This window comes from Copadichromis virginalis, linkage group LG22 (genome assembly GCF_057382275.1).
Source record: "Copadichromis virginalis isolate Kocher_CV1m ecotype Utaka linkage group LG22, C_Virginalis_male_GT1.1, whole genome shotgun sequence".
Classification (NCBI taxonomy): Eukaryota; Metazoa; Chordata; class Actinopteri; order Cichliformes; family Cichlidae; genus Copadichromis; species Copadichromis virginalis.
In genome coordinates, this window is record NC_140638.1 from 5,519,146 (window position 1) to 5,540,374 (window position 21,229).

General features: G+C 38.9%; 2 protein-coding genes across 2 annotated transcripts in view; one reads left to right on the forward strand and one right to left on the reverse strand.

Moving 5' to 3' along the window:
• LOC146682519 (major histocompatibility complex class I-related protein 1-like) overlaps positions 1–21,229 on the reverse strand; it is an 82,014-nt gene that overhangs the window by 14,971 nt on the left and 45,814 nt on the right. The gene's annotated exons all lie outside the window — the stretch shown is intronic.
• On the forward strand, positions 1,469–5,363 carry LOC146682520 (major histocompatibility complex class I-related protein 1-like). Its single transcript, XM_085446247.1, has 7 exons — positions 1,469–1,541; positions 3,378–3,638; positions 3,812–4,090; positions 4,201–4,503; positions 4,675–4,776; positions 5,044–5,061; positions 5,314–5,363. Exons 1-7 carry the CDS (start codon positions 1,469–1,471, stop codon positions 5,361–5,363), a joined length of 1,086 nt encoding a protein of 361 aa, XP_085302373.1.

Here is a 21,229-nt window from a genome sequence, read left to right on the forward strand (position 1 = left end):
CTGTGCACATCTCCCCATATGGGTAAATAAAGAGGAACATGGGAAGTGGAGTATTCTGTCTCGAGTCATGTGTTTTCTACCAGGTCGGAATCAAAAAAATCAGGAGCGACAGGAAGTCGCAACACTATGGAGCACATGTTCCATTAATACTTCAAATAAATACTTACAACCACTCTGAGCCACTTTTGTTCCTGGAAGCTCCTGTTTAGCATTATAGACGCAAAGTCTGAGTGGGGCCAAGAAAGGGATTAGCAGTAACACCAGAGAAGTAAAACACCAGCTCCAGCTAGGGTAGAGGAGTCTATTGAGACTGTAGACTAGACTGACCTATGGCTCACACATGGATCCTGGAATGGCTGGAAGCTGTAAAAGGTAATCAAAACCCTAGGAGCCTTCAATAGCACCTCAGTGGAGTTGTGAGAAAAAAACATTAGAGGAGTGTAAATGTGTATGAATGTTACACAGAAATCACAGACAAAGAAAAAAAGTACTTGTATGAATGGGTGAGAAGGGGTGAATGAGGCATGTTGTATAAAGCACTTTGACTGCTCAGGTGGAGTAAAACTCACAATCAGTTCATTTAGGGAAGAATAATAATTTAGGTAAAACTGCACACTTTGTAAAAATCACAATATCAATGTGACTTTTAAATTACAAATTTAAAGACAAAAAATTTTATGCATGCAGTTTGCATCCTTTAAATTCACATTGGCATTAAAAGGTTTTACACTGGTGTACACTGACTGCTTCCATTTTAGACTAATAGCAACCACTTCCACATAAGTCCATATTTGACTGCTCATCCTTCTGTAATTACGAATGTCATCTGAAGTAGCTCAATTTAAACAGGGCAATTACAGTCCAGCTTGAGAGTATCACCCACTGTTTGATCCAATAATTAAAAATAAAACATAGAAATTAAATTATTTCTGTGCATGAATACTTATAGCTTGATTGTCTGAATCCAGCAATAGGGGATTACATTTACTTTTTCTAAATTTTAGACATTAAGGCATTTTAGAATGTCTTAAGGATATCAGAGCATGGCTGGCCCTGAATATTTTACATTTTAATGAAAAGAAGACTGAAATCATTATATTTGGGCCGAGTGGACCTGGTGTCCCACCATCTGACTTGGGTCCTCTTACATCCTGTGTCAAACCAATTGTCACCAAACTTGCAACATTTGCAACTCAACTGAAGCAGCAGAAGTAGCATTCATAAAAAATAAATCTCTCCAAAGTATCTAAAATCAGAGTTTCGTTTCTGTTTTGTTTGTTCTATGCTTTCCCATGGCATCCTGTGTGCATGCCATGGGAAAAACAAGGAGACTGTAGGAGGCACATAGTCTGTTTAACATTTAATTTTTTCTGACTCAGATAACTTTGGCCCACCCTAACAGAATACGGACTTTGGATAGGGAACCTTACCACTCCCAGTTGTTTGGTCTGTTGTTTTTCTTGTGTTAATGAACGTGAAAATGGAAAAAAAGATGAAGTGTGTGCTCATATTACTCCTCTGCTGCCATGTTGCATCTCCAGGTAAGCTCATATTTCAAGTTTTTCATTAAAAAAAAAATATTTCTCTTAATTTATGCGAGATTGAATTGCAAGAGACATGGTCTTTTAGTTTTACTATGAGCTGTCGCCATTTTACTCATTTGTTTGTTTGGTGGAGAGTGTCAACAACTGACATTGACAGCTAACACCACCTATCTTGTCAAAACGGCACAGGGAGATATTTAAGCATATAGAAGAGGGATTTTAGACCAGCAACTGTGGCTATGCTTTTACAGATGTTTTGTTCAAAGAATTCTCACTCTTCTTTATTTCTTAATAATAATAATAATATATTCTTAGTTTCTTTATAACACCAGCTGTATGTTAGTGCAATAACAAAAAAGTATTCTGTTTTATTCTTAAGGTGAGTGGTGGTGAAAGGAAGATGTGGGCACCCCTGAAATGTCACAGTCTCAGTAGGAGAAATTAATATTATCAGTGAATGTACTTTTGTTGTAAACGTGGCTTTAAGAATGTGGTATGGTTTTCCTGTATGTACTTGCAATGTAATTTTTGGAGTAGTAAGAATAAAGAGTTAGAGAAGAGTTATTAGCAAAAATGTAATTTTACACAACACTAAAAGTATTTCATCAGTGAGTAGGTTCTCAGTGTCTTTTCACCCTAATACTTTTGAAGACAATGCTGAATCTGAAACTATTTCTACCGTATTTTCTGCACTATAAGGTGCACTTAAAATTGTTTAATTTTCTCAAAAATCGACAATGCGGCTTATAATCTGGTGCGTCTTATGTATGAATGTTGGTTGTACTTAATGACCTTGAACTGATTTTATGCGGCACACAGCGCTCAAAAATCTGTCAAAAAATGTTTTAGTATGACTTTGGTAAGCTACGAAGCCGCACCGCTTGATGGATTGTCGGAGCATTATGGCTACCATAGTCAGGACCCTCATGGAGTAATCTGGGTCCAAAACTCTGTCCACTTCAGGTCCCAAAGTCAAAAGAACACTGAGGCATCACTGAGAGTTAAAAACTGTCTAAATCCTTTCATCTGTAATAAAATGATCAGCGTTGCTGCTTTAACAGGCGTAAGGATTAGATTTAACATCCAGGCACCCATGATAACAGAATTTGTTAAATTTAACAGAGTTAAAAGTTAGCAGGAAGTTAGCTCACTAGTTTCCACCTAAACATCATATACCATGTTCTGACTGAGAGATTTCTGAAAAAATTAAAACGTACAGCTCTGCTATCACTTCCAACATATATGAAGACAAAAACCTAAACAGCAGTGACTTTTGTAGGGTTACTGAAGTTGGACTAGCTGGTATATAATGATGTACTACGTGATTGCTAGCGACACAGCTATGTTAGCATAACATTAGCACACTGAAGCTGGAGGATGAACGCTAACCTTTTTCCATTCGATAAAAGTTAACCTGAGGGTTCCTGATGGTTAGGGACAAATGCAATCGCATGGCAGGATGCTGTAAACGGACCGAACTTCAGTCAGGACAACAATTGACATAATCAATCCACAATACGAGGTTAGTCATTAATATACTGCAACAAAACCGGAATAGAGCAGCTGCGAGAGAATTCAACATTAATGAATCAATGGTACGGAAGTGGAGGAAGCAAGAAGAATGAGTTGAGTAAAGTTTGACTCATCTGACTGTTTTGTTTTGCTTAATGCGCCTCATAATCTGGTGCGCCTTATGTATAAAAACAGACCCATTCATTGACAGAGCGCCTTATAATCTGGTGCACCTTATGGTCTGAAAAATATGGTAATGATACAAAAAAAAACCTATATAATAGGAATGTATGGTAATTCATATTTCTCCCAATTTTACAGTAAAACACTCCTTGAAGTATTTCTTCACTGAAACTCCTGGAGCTCAGAGCATTCCTGAGTTTGTGGTTGTTGCATTTGTTGATGAAGTTCAGATAGGTGACTCCAACAGTGTAAGAGAAGCAAAACCAAAAAAAGACTGGATTAAATTCTTTGAGGATCATCCTCAGGACCTGGAGTGGTATAGATTTCAATCTAATGAAATTCATCACTTCTTTAAGGCTACCATTGAGACTTTGAGGCAACGTTTAAACCAAACTGAAGGTACAGATTTGTTTTACTTGTTACTGCTGAAACAGTTTGTTTTAAATCATTTTTTATTTTAAAAAGCCTTTAATTTTGCATTGTTTATTTGTGGTAAAGGTATAGTTTCAGGTATAAGCTGTATTGACATCTTACGGGTTTATCACAGTCACTGTTACTGTCTTTCTTTTCAGGTGTTCATATTTTGCAAAGGATGAGTGGCTGTGAATGGGATGATGAGACTGGAGAGATTAATGGATATGATCAGTATGGCTATGGCGGAGTAGACTTTCTCGCATTTGACTCGCAGACACTGACATGGATCGCTCCTAAACCACAGGCTGTCATCACCAAAATGAGATTTGATGCTCATGAACGTCGATTTGAATCAAATAAAAACTTTTTAGGCCATCAGTGCCCTGAGTTTTTAAAGGAGTATTTGCGATATGGGAGGAGCTTTCTGCAGACAGCAGGTAGAATTACATAATCTAATGAAATGTAATAGAAACTTTAAATGGGTTTTGTGCTTCAAAGGTAGAGTAAAATAAAATAAAGAATGTAACAACTGCCAGTCTCTCTGCAGTCCTTCCCTCAGTGTCTCTCATCCAGAAAACTTCCTCCTCTCCAGTCAGCTGCCATGCTACAGGTTTCTATCCTGACAGAGCCGTGATGTTCTGGAGGAAAGATGGAGAGGAGATTCATGAAGGTGTGGATCCTGGAGAGAGCCTTCCCAACAATGATGGGACCTTCCAGATGAGTATTGATCTCAATGTTTCATCAGTCACACCTGAAGACTGGCAGAGGTACAACTGTGTGTTTCATCTCTCTGGTATGAACGAGGACATCGTCACCACACTGGACAAAACAGTGATCAGGACCAACAGGGGTAAGACAAGAAGATTACTCAAACTAATGTCTGAGTAACTGTAATGACTGAATAGTAATGATTTTGTGTCATTTATTGTTTCACTCAGAGATGTCAAACTTCTCAACTTCCTTGGTGTCGACACAGTTTTCTGTTTAATATTATAAAATGCTGCCATGTGTTGTTCAACAGAGAAGCTAGCTGACACTGTGACCTTCATCAGTGCTGCAGTGGCTGTTCTAACTGTCACCATTGTCACAGCTGTGGCATTTGTAGCTTACAAAAAGAAGAAAGGTGAGAAATCTGAATGCGGGAAATGTTGAGTTTAGTTTTTCAATTCATCTCCGAAATCTTACTGCCAGATCAGTTTGGACACAAACACCTAAATTCTAAAGTAACTGTAAAAGGCTCAGAGCCACAGTGAGATGATTACAGGGCATGAGAAGGATGATGTGTGAAGAAAAAAGTACATTACAAAGGAAATGCATACAAGATATTTGTGGAATCAAGAAAAATACAAAACAAAAAATAACTGATATGGTTTATTTTTGTTTGTTTCAGTGATATGCTCTACATCCTGTAAGTAAAATCTGCTTTTATTAATTTGTAATTTTTCAGATGTGGAATGTGATTAGAGACATTATAATCAGGATTTACGTGAAAACATAGTATAGATTCATTCAGTTTCATGATACATATTCTGCTCACTTGAATGCCACTGATCTCCCTGGGAAGCAGGGTCATGTATTCAAACAGAAACCAACAATCACTACAAATGATCTCCTTCAAAACGATAAAATATTTGTAAACTGTGTATTTTTTATCTTCCAGCTCCTGACAATGTCTCTGAGCAGTCTGAGAGACTAAATCCACAAAGTTGACTGTCCTGTAAAGAGTTCTTCACTTTACTGTCTGAATGACTTTCCTCCAGCTGCTGCAGACACTTCCACATTTCAAAGACATATATTAAACACACCTGTTAATAAAACACAGTTGATGATCATATTTTGCAGATCACTGAGAACAGGCTGCTACACTTCCTCTAAATTAGTGCATGGTCATATAATTGTATCTAGCTACTGTGTGTACATGTTTCATGCAATTATGACTTCTGCTTCAGTATGATCTATGTAATCCCTGTATCGATGCAGTGGTATCACAAGCCTGCTAAAACATTTGCTAAACTAAATGTTTCAACTTTATTGATTTTTATGCATCTGACAATGACAGTTTGTTAGACCTGAAGTGTGTTATTTCACTGAGACGCTGGCAGTGTACAAAGCATGCAGTATTTTTCAAATGACACCAAAACATCTGAAGGATGACAGCAACAGACTCTCATTTGGAAATAAAATGTTATGAGTTTATTATTTTATTTTTCTGTGAAAATGACTAACCCGGGATTTCCTGCATTTGATTTGTGAGGTCTCATGACCTTGATCTTTGACCACCTCTGGCTGTCTTGATTCAAACAAGGAAAACTGTTGTTTTGATTCCACTATAACTTCCTCACTGTGTTCTGTCTCATGTGTTCAAACAAACAAACAAACACTTTAAATAACTTGATGTTTGAACATTACTGTTATATAGAAAATATTTTTGTTTTAGCTCAGAAGGTAAAGTTTTATATGAGGAATCATATAAAATTACAACTGCTATATGACATGATAACATTCTTTCTATCAGATGGGAGTATCAGCAAGGATCTGATAACAAACTGTCTGAAGCTGCAAGTAAAAACAGCTTGACACTGTTCAGATTAGGGATAAAAGAAAATATGCAAAATACATCACTGATATAAGTGTCTCTTTCTACAGTTTCTGGCCTTCTGTCACAGCAGCTCTCAGGTCTAACTACTGTTACGAAATCAGTTTCACCCCGGTTCTTTTTATTCCTCGGGCATCCAGAGACGGCACCGGACTCAGTAGTCATTTTCACAAAAACCTTTATTCATCTTCATTTAAGCATGCATCTTCTAGAAGGGGAGACGTGCAAGGCCGGTATCCCTCTGCAGATCTTGCACTCCTTTGTTTGTTACAGCCAGCTTTATAGAAGTGACCCCATCATAAAACCTCCATGGTGTACAGTAGGGCTGCACGATTAATCGTTAGAAAATCGCGATCTCGATTCATACTTATGTGCGATCTCATTTCCAAATGACAATGATTTAAAAAAAGAAAAAAAAAAAGATGACGATTGTACCGCATTTTGATCCGGGACGTAATCTGCATGAAAACAAGCGCTCACTCTTCCTGCTCAACAAATGACAAGGGCAGAGCCTTATACCACGTGATACAGAAGCTGTGCCGTGTGATGCTAAAATTAGCAGGGAAAAAACAATGGAGAGCACGTCACGAGAAAGGATGACGAGAAAGTGACAGGAGAAAATCCGTCCCGGTCAACCACCCAAACATCAATAACGGGAACCTTATACAGCGCTTCCCTATACACATCGAACTCCCGCAGGCACAAAGAAATTACGGAGGCTATTACTTATCACCTGACCAAAGATATGGCTCCCATCAACACTGTGCAAAACGAGGGATTTAGGAAAATGATCAACACCCTAAGACAAACGCTACACAGTGCCGTCCCGCAACTATTTTTCTATTGTTGCACTACCTGCTCTATACACGCAGTGTCGAGCAACGGTGGAGACGGAATTTTAAGCAGTACAACATTTTGCGGCAACAACAAAACGTGAGACATTTGTTGTTATTATGTTTATCTATTGTTTTTATGTTCAGTCTCAACTGTTACGAAGTTGATGTGCAGTTAATAAGTGCAATTAATATTTATACTGGAATTTATACTGTATACTGGAATTATTATACTGGAATTATACTGAAATTTATACTGTATACAATAAATATTTATACTGGAAAAGAAAATCGTGAGAGAATCGTGATCTCAATTCTAAGCCAAAAAAATCGTGATTCTCATTTTATGCAAAATCTTGCAGCCCTAGTGTACAGCAAACTCTGTGTTTGTGTGTGTATGCATGAGCACATGAGTGCCTGTGGGTGTGTGAGTGTAACAGTCAAAGCACTGTGTGTGTGTCTCTGTGTACGTGACTTCCTGCCGGTCATAAAAGTAATCTCCTCACCCAAGCTACACCAAATTCTTCTACACAACACAGAAAACAGAGTTAACGCATTACAAACACTGAGACCCCCACTCTGCATCCACTAGGCCATTGGCCTCTTGTTGTCTTACATTTACAGATAAGGTGGAGAGTCTCCTGCAAACCTACTTCTAAGTTATAACAATTATGAGTTTTTATTAAAGGTACAAGCATCAGCTACCCCCAACTGTAGCTTCCTGTCTCCTTTTATGACAGGCAGACCCCCAGTGTCCTTAAATTCCTTTCCCTCTAAACAATTACACACACTCTCAGGCCTACAGCTAAGCCAAACTGAAACACAGACAAATCCTTCCTTATTCCTCTGATCTAAACAAATTTAACACATCATATTATAATAATTCTTTTCTTGTACTCACACTGCAAATAAAGAATACCAGAAAAAAATTCTGATTCTAACAATTACAAATAAAAAATACAGTTATTTTTCATACATCAAAATTTGAAGGTCTAAATTCATGTTTTGGCTTCACATTTAGTTAGCTGAAAATAAACTGCTGGATTCAGTCGCTGACAGCATTTTGCCTGATGTGTTAGGGGTCTCATCTTGGATACTTTCCTTACTTTTGTCTTAAAGACATATTTTTAAAGGTTCCTGGTTTGTCTTTAAATCATTCAGTAATACATTTACGTGTTCATATATCAGTGGGTACGACAACCTTCTGCATAAATGTAACATTATGTCCCACAATATTAATGTCCCTGTCACGGCTGCCGGGGTGAGCCGTGAGGTGTTGTGAGAATGAGGACCCAAAATGCAGGCAACAGACTGATGATATGAGTGACGTTTATTTCCAAAGTGGCGGAGCGACAAAACAGGCAATGAGGCATGAGAAATAACTTAAGAAACCTAAACTGGGCAAACTAAGAGCAAACCTGAAATAATGACAAAACGGGGTGAAGGGCAGAGAGACGCAGACCAGAGAACCAAAACACCATGAAACGCAGACAAGCCGACAAAGAGCACAGACCGACACCCACTATATACACACACACAAGGAGACCAGGTAATGACACACAGGTAGGAAGCACACCACTTCCCCTGCCAGTGGCGGACTCCCTCAGACATCGGTGCATTGGTGGTTCTTTGTGTCTGGGGATGGGCATCCAGGTACACACCGGCTCACTCCTTGGCGGCCGCTTATCGGGGCCTGGAGCCTGGGGCTCGCTCGGGCCACTTCGGAGGTGGGGTGCCCTCGGCCTCTCGGCCTGGGGCTCGGTCACTCAGGCACAGCTGGCTGCCGGCGGAGCTCACGGGCGCGTCACTGCAACCCCCCCTGGCTTCTGCTCCGCGGTTGCTGAGTGAGCCCTCATCTGGGACTCTCCTCAGCTCTTTCTGGGACAGTGGCGCGGCTGCCCCTCTGTTGGTCTTCCTTGGTCTCTTGTGTTCTGGGAGCCTCTGGATGTCTGGAGTTTTGATCTCCTCCATACCTGCTTCATGCCCTGGAGGACGGGGCTGTGGCCCCCCCACACCCTCTAGCACAGGGGTGCTCAATACGTCGATCGCGATCGACCAGTCGATCGCAAAGGTAGTATTGGTAGATCGCATGGCATTAAAAAAATAGATGCCAGCCTATCATCCATCCCGTCACTTGATTGATACAGGGAAGCCAGTCAGATGACATCAGATTTTTTCTGACGCTTAGGTCGCTGCGCATGCGCAAACAGCGGCGCGAAGTGTAGTAAAACTGACAAGCTAGTCAGCGAGTTAACTCCAATTTTTAGCTCTCGGTTTTTTCTCTTAAACCTGGCCGTCAGCAGCTACTGTCCGGACTATGCATCCCTGGCTGATTCAATTCAGTGCAAGTCATCAGAGTAAACTCAGGTAATGACAAAAAATTTACATAGTTAATTGTGTTGTGAAATATTGGATATTGCGGTTATGCATGTATATACATTGTAGATATAAAGAATCCTCAATATATTTATAAATAAGTATATGTTTTGGATTTTTGTAGTGGGTAGATCATTTTGACTTGGTCATTTTATAAGTAGCTCACATGCGGAAAAAGTGTGAGCACCCCTGCTCTAGCAGATCATTACATGAAGGAACCTTTTAAAAAAAAAAAGCGCGTCCATGCTCACAGGTGTACACACGGGTGATCACACCCACAAACTACACCCTTTTTGGCTCCTACCTCAAAGCACACTGTGTTCTGTTGATCTTATGAGCTGCACAATAATGTTTAATATTTAGTATTTACTGTCATATTCCCATATATCATTGTGATGTTGTTTATTCTATTACTCTTGTTCTCTTCTGCTTGTTTTCTTTTTTCTTTCTCAGCAGGTGATCCAGGTGATCGATATATGCATTTTTTTTCTTTTTTTTTTCCCCTGCCCATTCTGTTGGTTTTTGTTTTTTGCCCTTCTCCCCCGTCCCTCTTCTCAGCTGTTTCTCTTTCCCTCTTTCTTTCTCCCCTTCTTTCCTCCAATCAAGTCTGTCCCGTATTCAGCAAGTGAAAATAAAATAAACAATAAAAGGTGAATCAAATGGACCATTACGGCAAGGCTGGGATGGTCCATTTGGTAAAGTAAATCCGTTGGGCATCTTTCTTTGCCTTTAGACAATAATTCTGATGGCAAAAGAGCCAAACGGGACAGGCAAAAAAAAAAAAAAAAAAAAAAAGGAAGCACAGCTGATCCTAATACACAAGATGACCAGAGGATACAAGCTGAACACAGTGACAACAGACACAGACCTTCAAAATAAAACAGGAAATCCACAACACAAACTCAGGGACACGAACAGGGCACAAGGGGAGGACACAGAAAATAAACCTAGAACTGGAAACCCTGAGAATGAAGCCTACATACTAATAGACAGGGGCGATTCTAGGATCAGAGCTTTGGGGGTGCTGAGCACCCAGAGAGCTGCCCATCCAGGCAAGGTAAACTTTACTCGTCACGATGAGACGTCTTCCCTGTCTCTGTCAGTCCCTGCATCCTTAAATGTCTCCAGTTGTCCCGAGTTCCCTCTGATTGTCTCCTTGGTGCATTTAAACCCCTGTTCCTTCCTGTCCTCATCGTCTGTTGTCTTCATCTCCATTATCAGTCATCATAATTTTACCCTCTCTCTGCAAGTCTGCAAATTTCTTTATTAAATCATAAGATTATTAAATTCACCAAGTCTCTCTGTGCCTGGGTCCTCATCACAAAACATGGCATGACAGTTTTGTACATTTTAACACAATTTAATCCCCACATTTGTGAAAGAAAAGCAAAACACTTTTTTGAAAAGTCTGTAACAAAACCATCAAATCTGATAAAGGTTATTTAAATGCTGCTAAAGACTACTACTGCCAAAGAAGAATGGATTTGAATTAAAAAAAAACAAAACATATCCTAACCTTAATTACTGCAGGAGAATAATGAATGATGCACACAGTGAGTAAAAAGTAAACTGAGTTAGGGCTGGGCCATATTATACCGTTCACGGTAATACCGGTACAATGTTAGGCAACAATAAGAAAATGAAATAACGCGATAGAATATGGGTAAAACGCGCATGCGCAGTGCCTTTGTTTTCATACGCACACGGCCGATTGTTGAGTGAAACGGATGAACCAGAATTGGTTTGTAAAAATGGTGCAACTTCAGTGATGTGGAACTGGTTTGGTGTTTGTCCGTCAGATACACGACAAAGCACATTTTTTTTGTAGAACATGCAAGCGGGCCGTACTTTTTTTGGACTAAGGTGCTCATAAATCTGGGCGTAATCTGGGTCCTAAACTCCCTCCGTTTTAGGTCCCAAAGTCAAACTAACACTGCAGCATCACTGAGAGTTAAAAACTGTCTAAATTCTTTCATCTTTAATAAGACGATCAGCATTGCTGCTTTACCAGGTGTAACTATGAAGTTTAACATCCAGGAATCCATGAAAACAGAATTTATTACATTTAACGGAGTTAGAAGTTAGCAGGAAGCTAGCGGAAGTTAGCTCGCTAGTTACCTAAGCATGATATAGCATGTTCTGACTGAGAGATTTCTGAAAAATTTAAACATACTGCTCTGCTATCACTTCCAACATAAATGAAGACAGGAAATTAACAGCAGTGACGTTTGTAAGGTTACGGAAGTTGGGCTACGTGATCGCTAGCGACACAGCTATGTTAGCATAACATAAACAGCGAAGCTGCAGGATGAACGCTAACACTTTTCCACTCGATAAAAGTTAACGTGAAGGTTCCTGATGGTTAGGGACAAATGCAATCGCATGGCAGGATGCTGTAAACGGACCAAACTTCAGTCAGGAGAACAACTGAGATAATCCATCCACAATATGAGGTTAGTCATTAATATACTGCAACAACATGGGAATAGAGCAGCTGTGATAGAATACAGCATTAATGAATCAATGGTACAGAAGTGGAGGAAGCAAGAAGAATGAGTTGAATAAAGTTTGATTTATCTGACTGCTTTGTTTCGCTTAACGTGCCTTATAATCCCGTGCACCTTATGGTCTGAAAAATACGTATTTGACTTTTTTATTTGGCACACTGCAGTTTAATGTTGCAAAGCACCTTTTTTTTAACTTCAGTGGATTTTATACATGGTTATGCTCAGGATATCTCAGCCCATTTCTACTGGAAATGCCTTTTGGTTAAACCTTCAGCAAGGAATTTGCATTTGCACTGTTAAATTTTTATATAGCTTTAATGCACATAAAAAAACAGCTGCTTGTTTAAGTAAAATAAATGGATGGTGGTTTTTTTGCGCTAGTAAAGTTGTGGAGTTGTATTTTGTCTCGCATCAATTATATCGTCAGTTATATCGTTATCGCAAATTTTCAAATATATATCGTGATAAATATTTTTGGCCATATCGCCCTGCTCTAAACTGAGTGCATTTGGACAGAGATTCACTTTTAATGTGTATGCATAATATAATACAGATACATAAAAATACACTCCAAAAATAGAAGTCCTTGAAATGTACAAAATATTATTAAAAAATTAGAAAAATTGAGACACCTTGGCCTATGTACAATGTATACAATGTATGAAAAGATCTTTACTGCAGATACTACTATGGCTCTGCAGATTTTTTCTTTTCCTTTAACCTATGTCGCCTCACCTTGAGGTTAGTAAATCTATCTATCACATTTTGGTGGTTAAGTCTCTCAAGCATCTCTTTCTCAACTGACATCACATTATACGAATTCAGCCGACAAATGCATCCTCCTTTTCCCCGAATTTGAAGGATGGGTCGGGTGTGTCCTTCGTGGCCCACCATATCCCAGAATTAATAGTGCGGCCCAGCCAAACTCCAGTTTCCAACAATGGCGGCCGCTACTAAGTTTTAAAATTACTCATACTAATCTTTCTGGGTCACAAAATAAACTTTTAACATATTTTCAGGTGAGAAAGTAGCTGTGTAAACATCAAATATCTGCTCGGTTTATCAAGATATTGCATATTTGCAAAAGTGCTTCGACGTTTCCGGAGACGTCTGTTACCCACCAGCTCGATAGCTAGCCGGGAGCTCGAAGGTCACTGAAGTCGCCGAGAATGGCACAACTCCGGGCACATCATTTTCAGATCACCGCGGACTTTCACTACCTGGGTTAAACGTAATATATAAGTCACTTAGACAACCTAAAAATGTTATTGTTTGGCTTTTTTCAGTGTTTTATTTGTTTGTGAGTAAATCAGTTTGGCTGAGATTAAAGTTATTACATTAGATTAGATAAAATAAAACTTTATTAATCCCCCAGGTGGGTTCCTCCTTGGTTTTCACACAGCTGACTAAACGTCAAACAGAAAACTGATTAAAAAGAAGTATGAGATGGTCGAGAATTTACGCCTAGATAGCAAGGAGCAGGCGGCCGAGTTTATTAAACTCCACCGAGACAGCGGTGACGCTAATCAGAAGGCTAGACCGTCCAATTTCCCCAGCCGTTTACTTCCGGCCTACCCAACCTTCCAAGGACCCGGCCCACGTAGACCGCGAAGGCCGGGTCCTCAGGAGGATGCAGCCCATGAATTTGGATTTTTCTCCCGCTGTTGGGTCAGAGGCGGTAAAATGGCTCCTTCAAAGTTGCAGAACCTGCCGCTTCAATTATGTAATGTACCGCAATGTTTCTAAGATGGCGGCACATTACATACCCTTACAGCCTAAATAATGAGGCTGTTTTAACCGACTGATTTGTGAGAACTAACTGCACCTTCCGTAACAGACTCAGAAATACTAACACGCCGAATGAAGCTAATGAAACAACACAATAAAGTGTAGCATACAGTCAAATGACCCATTGTCATTTCAAACTGGGTCTATAAAAGCGCTAGGCGTTAGCATTGGGTTGTCAGGGCTAGCTTCTCGAAAAGTCACTAACAACAACTCGGTGAATCACTCAAACTGATGATAGACATTTCAGAGAAGAGAAGCAGCTTACCGCAGCGATCCGGGGGGAAAGTGGGCGGAAGTTCAGAAGTGAGCCAGAAACGTAAGAAAAAAGAGGCGTTCACTGGTAGTGGGAAATTACACAAAATGGACCTTGAGAATGTAAAAAATGTATGTCAATTTAATAATAATTTTACAGTATTTTTTGCCACAGAAAAAAACTAGCAGAAATAAAATTTTTAAAGTTGAATAAATATTTCAAACATGATTATTTAAATTTGAATTAATGATTAAAAGTCATAAATCAATATAAGGTCATTGTGTTAAAATGTGATGTATTAATATAGATTTGTTTAACTGACTGAAGCAATGACAACAGTCATCTCCTGAACACCAACACCAAGTAGGTGGTAAAGAGTTCACCAGGCCTAAAAAAACAAAACAAAACAATGCAGGACAGTCTGCAAAGATGTCGAGTCAGTCAGACATTGTGCAGAGCAGATGAGGAAGAAGTTGTAATCTAAAATGGAGAACAATCATCTCACTGCACTGCAGGACTCAGAGGTTCAGGAGGGTCTTTATCCCCATTGCCATGAGGCTTTTTAACAGCAACTACTCACATGTTCTTCTCACATTTATTTCTTATATTCTAATAAACATTGGTAGTAATCATATGAATTCTGAGCTAAATGCACTTGCCCTGATAGGCTTCAGCCAGCACAGAAGCTAATACAGCACAACACTTAGGGAAGTTGAAAATGACTGGAGTAATTGGAAGTGTCTCCACCTGAATACAGTAGTGATGGGTCGTTCGCGAACGAAATGGCTCTTAGAGCCGACTCTTTGAGGTGAACGACGCGAGCCGGCTCCATATCGCGAGCCGTCACGTGGGTTTTTTTCTTTTTCTTTCTCTCACCCTCTCTCTCTCTCTCGCACTTTTTTTCGCTTTACTTCGCACCTGAGCCTTGTACTTTATGCTGGGCAGAGGGGGGAGGGGCGGTAGTTACACTCAGTAGCACAGGAACAGAGCCAGAGGGAGAGAGAGAGAAAGAGAGCCAGGGACAACAACGTCACATTAGAAAGGTATAGTAATCATCCACAACTATTTTCGGTTGCAGATGATAAAGGATTCAGAAAGTTTATTCATGCAGGCCCATATGACAGAGAATATGCATCTTCTTTTTGTTTTCATATTATAATTTATATTTAATTGTGTTGTGGTTTGCAGTGTTTTGTGTTGTTTTCACTTTAAATTTGTAAAAGGAAAAAGCTGAAAATTTAAATAGTTAAAAGTTGAAATGTGAATAGTTGATTTTTGTATTATATGATTTATTTATTACATTTTATGTGGAGTGAAAAAATAAAAGTATATTTACAGTGGCCCCTACAGACAAAGCACATACAAACTTCAAATCACGTAAAAACACGTACAAACTCCAAAACACATACAAAAAACTCAAAACACGTACAAAAGACAACAGAAGTGCTCCAGGATGCTGGGCGCAGTGTTGAGCTTTTGTTACCTAGTGGCTACACAAGCCAGCAAGTACCAACGACCGGATTTGGTGTGTGGTAGTAACAGGTAAATGAACTTTTTTTAAAATTATTTGAATATATATGAGTGCCTGTGTATAAATACACACATGCTTTCAATTGTGTAATTCAAGTGATCTAGTAGCTCTGCTTTGGAAGTTCAGTTCATGCTAGAAATGTGTTTTGGAGTTTGTACGTGTTTTGTCTCTAGGGGCCACCGCATATATTTATATATAAACATATACAAATAAAACCACTTTTTTTTACGTTAGTAATTCCTTTTGTGCATAATTTTATATTATTGTTAATAATAAATTAATTAAAGCAACAAAACAACCTGAAGAGCCGGTTCGGAGCCGAAAGAGCCGGCTCTTTTTAGTGAGCCGAACCGAAAGAGCCGGGTCTCTAAAAAGAGCCGGAAATCCTATCACTAGAACACAGTGAGCTGATGATCGAGTTCACCAGACCTAAAACACATAACAACTGCATAGATGGAGAGTACATACACTGCGCAGAGCACATTAGGAGGAAGTTATTAGGGCTGCACGATTTTGCATAAAATGAGAATCACGATTTTTTGGCTTAGAATTGAGATCGCGATTCTCTCACGATTTTCTTTTCCAGTATAAATATTTATTGTATACAGTATAAATTCCAGTATAATAATTCCAGTATACAGTATAAATTCCAGTATAAATATTTCCAGTATAAATATTTATTGCATTTATTAACTGCACATCAACTTCGTAACAGTTGAGACTGAACATAAAAACAATAAATAAACATAAAAACAACAAATGTCTCACGTTTTGTTGTTGCCGCAAAATGTTGTACTGCTTGAAATTCCGTCTCCACCGTTGCTCGACACTGCGTGTATAGAGCAGGTAGTGCAACAATAGAAAAATAGTTGCGGGACGACACTGTGTAGCGTTTGTCTAGGGTGTTGATCATTTTCCTAAATCCCTCGTTTTGCACAGTGTTGATGGGAGCCATATCTTTGGTCAGGTGATAAGTGATAGCCTCCGTAATTTCTTTGTGCCTGCGGGAGTTCGACGGGTATAGGGAAGCGCTGTATAAGGTTCCCGTTATTGATGTTTGGGTGGTTGACCGGGACGGATTTTCTCCTGTCACTTTCTCGTCATCCCTGACGTGCTCGCCGTTGTTTTTTCCCTGCTAATTTTAGCATCACACGGTACAGCTTCTGTATCACGTGGTATAAAGCTCCGCCCTTGTCATTTGTTGAGCAGGAAGAGTGAGCGCTTGTTTTCATGCAGATTACGTCCCGGATCAAAATGCGGTACAATGTCGTCATCTTTTTTTCTTTTTTTAAATCGTTGTCATTTGGAAATGAGATCGCACATAAGTATGAATCGAGATCGCGATTTTCTAACGATTAACCGTGCAGCCCTATGTGATATACACTGCTCAAAAAAATAAAAAGAACAAAAATAAGACATGCCAGATCTGAATGAATGAACTATTCTTATTAAACACTTTATTCTTTACATAGTTGAATGTGCTGACAGCAAAATCACACAAATTATCAATGGAAATCAAATTTAGCAACCCATGTAGGTCTGGATTTGGTGTCACAAAAAACACTACAGGCTGATCCAACTTTGATGTCATGTCCTTAAAACACATCAAAATGAGACTCAGTAGTGTGTGGGGTCTCCAGGTGCCTTTATGACCTCCCTACAATACCTGGGGGATCCTGAGGGATCTCCTCACAGACCTGTACTAAAGCATCCGCCAACTCCTGGACAATCTGTGGTGCAACATGGCGTTGGTGGATGGAGCAAGACATGATGTGCCAGATGTGATCAATTGGATTCAGGTCTGGGGAATGGGGGGATGAGTCCATAGCATCAATGCCATTGTATGGCAGGAACTGCTGACTCACTCCAGCCACAAATGGGAGTCAGGCTACCTCTGACAAGCACATGGAGGGGTGTGGTGTGGCCCCGCAAAGAAATGCCACTATATTTCAACTATATTTAGTTCAAATATAGTGGTTGAAATGTATATATATTATTTAGATCAATAACATTTTATTATTTGGCTTTTTTCAGTGTTTTATTTGTTCGTGAGTAAATTGGTTTGGCTGAGATTACAGCTGAATAAACGTCAAACAGAAAGCTGATTAAACAGAAGTGTGACATGATTGAGAAGTTCCATCAGTGACCTCTGTTATATTTTAGATAGCAAGGAGGAGATGGCTGAGTTTATTAAACCCCGCCAAGATAGCTGGTGACACAAATCTGAAGGCTAGACTGTCCAATTTTACAGCCGCTCACTTCCGGCCTACCCACCCTTCGGAGGACCAATCCCAAGTAAAGGCCGGGTCCTCAGGAGGATGCAGCATATGAATTTGGACACCCGAAACACTTCGATTTAGCAATACTATATTTAGTGAAAATGTTATGATTTAGTAGAAATATTATGATTTAGCAGAAATAGTATGATTTAGCAGGTGAGGATCAGCTGTGTTGGATCAAGGATACATCACAAACATGCAGGATGCTGGCCCTTGAAGCTTGGAGTTCCCCACCCCTGCTTTAATACATTGAGTATTGTTAGATAAACTCCTGGCCTTATTAATAAAATGTGAATACCTTGTTTAATTGATATCATAACCACCCAGAAGTCTTGACTTGATCATTTGTCCTTCCATAATTATTTGAATAAAACAGCAATTCAAGCATGAAAACAGCAGGAATGTTAAAATAAATAATGAATTTAATTTGTTGGCTTCTGCAAAGCTACCAAATGAAATATTGTTTATGGACTTGCCCCCTTTAATACACACAGAAAATACAATATTGAGCTTTTATCTTTGTTTCTAGGTGTGTTATTAATGTTTTCAAACTGTTTAAGAAAAACATATATAATATTTCAGCCTTCTAAATAACACACACATAAAAACATTATTATTTGATGTTGAACATACAGATAGGCAGTTGTTGGCCTACAGGAGCAGTGTTCTTTATCGAAGGTTTTAAGTGCTTAAAAAGTCTGTTAAGCTCTGTACAGAGCATGCAATGTAACTGTACATTAGAGAGTGTTTTATAAACCATGTCTTCTGTTTCATTTAATAAACATGAGACTGCTTTATGCATTTTCAGCTATTTACTAGATTTGATCAGATTACAAAACACTTAGCACAAGACTGCAATTGAAACTATAACTTTTAAATATTGTTTAAATGAATGAACATAGCAACATGTAATAAAAAATTATAAACATATATAAATAAAATATAAATAAAAACAATTTAATTCATTCTTTATAATATATCATTTTTCAAACTTGAACATTTTAAAAAATACAAACAAAACAAATGAACTATATATATATTTATTCTGGGTTTTTTTATGTCTACTATTTGTTTTCCTTTGTTTTTTACAGTAACGGTGATCGTGGCCTTCTCAAACTCCTCCTCGTAAGGCTTACACATTTCCCCTTCGATGAAGAGGGTTTCTCCAGTTTGAAGGAGAACTTGTAGTTGGGTGGACTGCAGTGCACTGCACTGCTCTGCAGTGGCCACACCAACTATAGTTACTTCTGTCCTTTCATCTTCCTTTGTCTGTCGATACACAAAAAGCATATATTTAATATGGTAATCACGTCTTGATGCATGCTCAATGATCCATGTAAGTAAATCCCAAAAGGTTGATTCTGTTCATCTGGACGTAGCATTTTCAAGTGGGAGAAATGTTTCGTCACTCATCCAGGTGACTTCTTCAGTCTCATTTAACCAATCTTTTAAACAGTACATTGCATAATGACTGAAACTAGCCCACTGAAGGAACAATAGGCTGGGAGGTCAGTTCATTGATCAATAATATACAAATTGTCATGGGCACTGATCAAAGACCACAGAAACCTGCAGTTCGCTGAGACTGAAGAAGTCACTTGGATGAGTGACGAAACGTCTCTCCCACTTGAAAATGCTACGTCCAGATGAATAATCTTTTGGACCACCTATAATTCTAAACATTTTGGTAAATGACATTGCTATTACATGTTGGTACAAACATATGGCTTCTTCATACCTCAGTCTTTATATAGGAGGTCGTCTGGAGCTGTACACCATAGGCAGAGCGGTGCACTTTGACGTGGGAGACCTTTATCTGATCTCCCACATGAACATCGAGATTTGATGCCTCCCTCCACAAGGAGACAGTCATGGTATGCCCATCCTGAAATCACAAAAATGACAGAATGAAAGATTTATTTATTAACTAATACAAATCTCAAATATGCCTATTTTCACCATTTTCAATATTGCACTTTAATTGCACCATTACCTGCTTTAGCTGGAGCGTTTGTATAGGCACCTGTTGTTTGCCTACGACAACTTTCCTCACTGCCGAACACTAAAAATTCAATTAAAATATAATGTCAGTTATAGTGATTGCATAAATCTGTGTGTGTACATCTATGTGCTTCTTTCTTGACTTACTACATCTATTATTTTATTATTGTTGTTAATGATAAATCTATAACCATTTACAAAATAATAGCAGTTGTTCTTGTTCTCACAATTTTGTGTTTGTTTGACAAGAACAATAAAATTATTATTTTTACTTTTAAAGACAAAAAAGTAATGGTTTCTTTGAAAACCTAAAGCAATATCAATTCTGATGGAACCACAAATATTTACCTCCACAACCTACCCTTCCACTGTAAGCCCTCCAAACATTGGGCTCATCTTCAGTGGTGTTGCTGGGGAAGGTGGATCAAGAAGCTCCTCCGCCTTTGTGATGAGGGCCTCTGTGACCTCAAGGGCAGGAGCTTTAAAAAGCTGTGTCCTCGCCGTAATGTTGATTAGATAAGGGGGAGCTTGGCCCCTCAGCTCATGTCCCCTCATCATATAAGACTTTTTCACTTTGGATGAGAATTCCTCAAACAAAGTAATTTTTGCCACTGTCTCTCCGTCAGTGATTGCTGCCACCGTATTTTTTTGGGTTAACAGTGGTTTGACCACTCCATCTTGGATATCCCATAGTGATGGGATTTCCGTCTCTTTTGGTTCGGCTCACTAAAAAGAGCCGGCTCTTTCAGCTCCGAACCGGCTCTTCAGGTTGTTTTGTTGCTTTAATTAATTTATTATTAACAATAATATAAAATTATGCACAAAAGGAATTGCTAATGTAAAAAAGAGTGGTTTTATTTATATATGTTTATATATAAATATATGCGGTGGCCCCTAGAGACAAAATACGTACAAACTCCAAAAAGCACATACAAACTCCAAAACACATTTCTAGCATGAACTGAACTTCCAAAACAGAGCTACCTAGATCACTTAAATTACACAATTGAAAGCATGAAAGCATATGTGTATTGTTTGTGTATTTATACACAAGCATTCATATATAGTCAAATAATTTAAAAAAAAATGTTCATTTACCTGTTATCCGGTTGTTCAGTGATGACGCGACGAATCCTACTTCCAGGTCTAAAGTAGTCTGCGTTTAATATGGCATTTGTGTTGTTAACATGTTATGTATTTTCTTCTATTTGATCTCAAAAAGCTCCTAAAACAGTCAGCGATCACTGTTGACCTCCCTCGGCTTTTATTACCGCTAATCATTTATTTAAGCTCAGTTTTTAAAACCTTAGGATGTAACTACAGCCCAGCCCATGCAGCAGTATATGAATGACTAACCTCGTATTGTGGATGGATTATCTCAGTTGTTCTCCTGGCTGAAGTTTGGTCCGTTT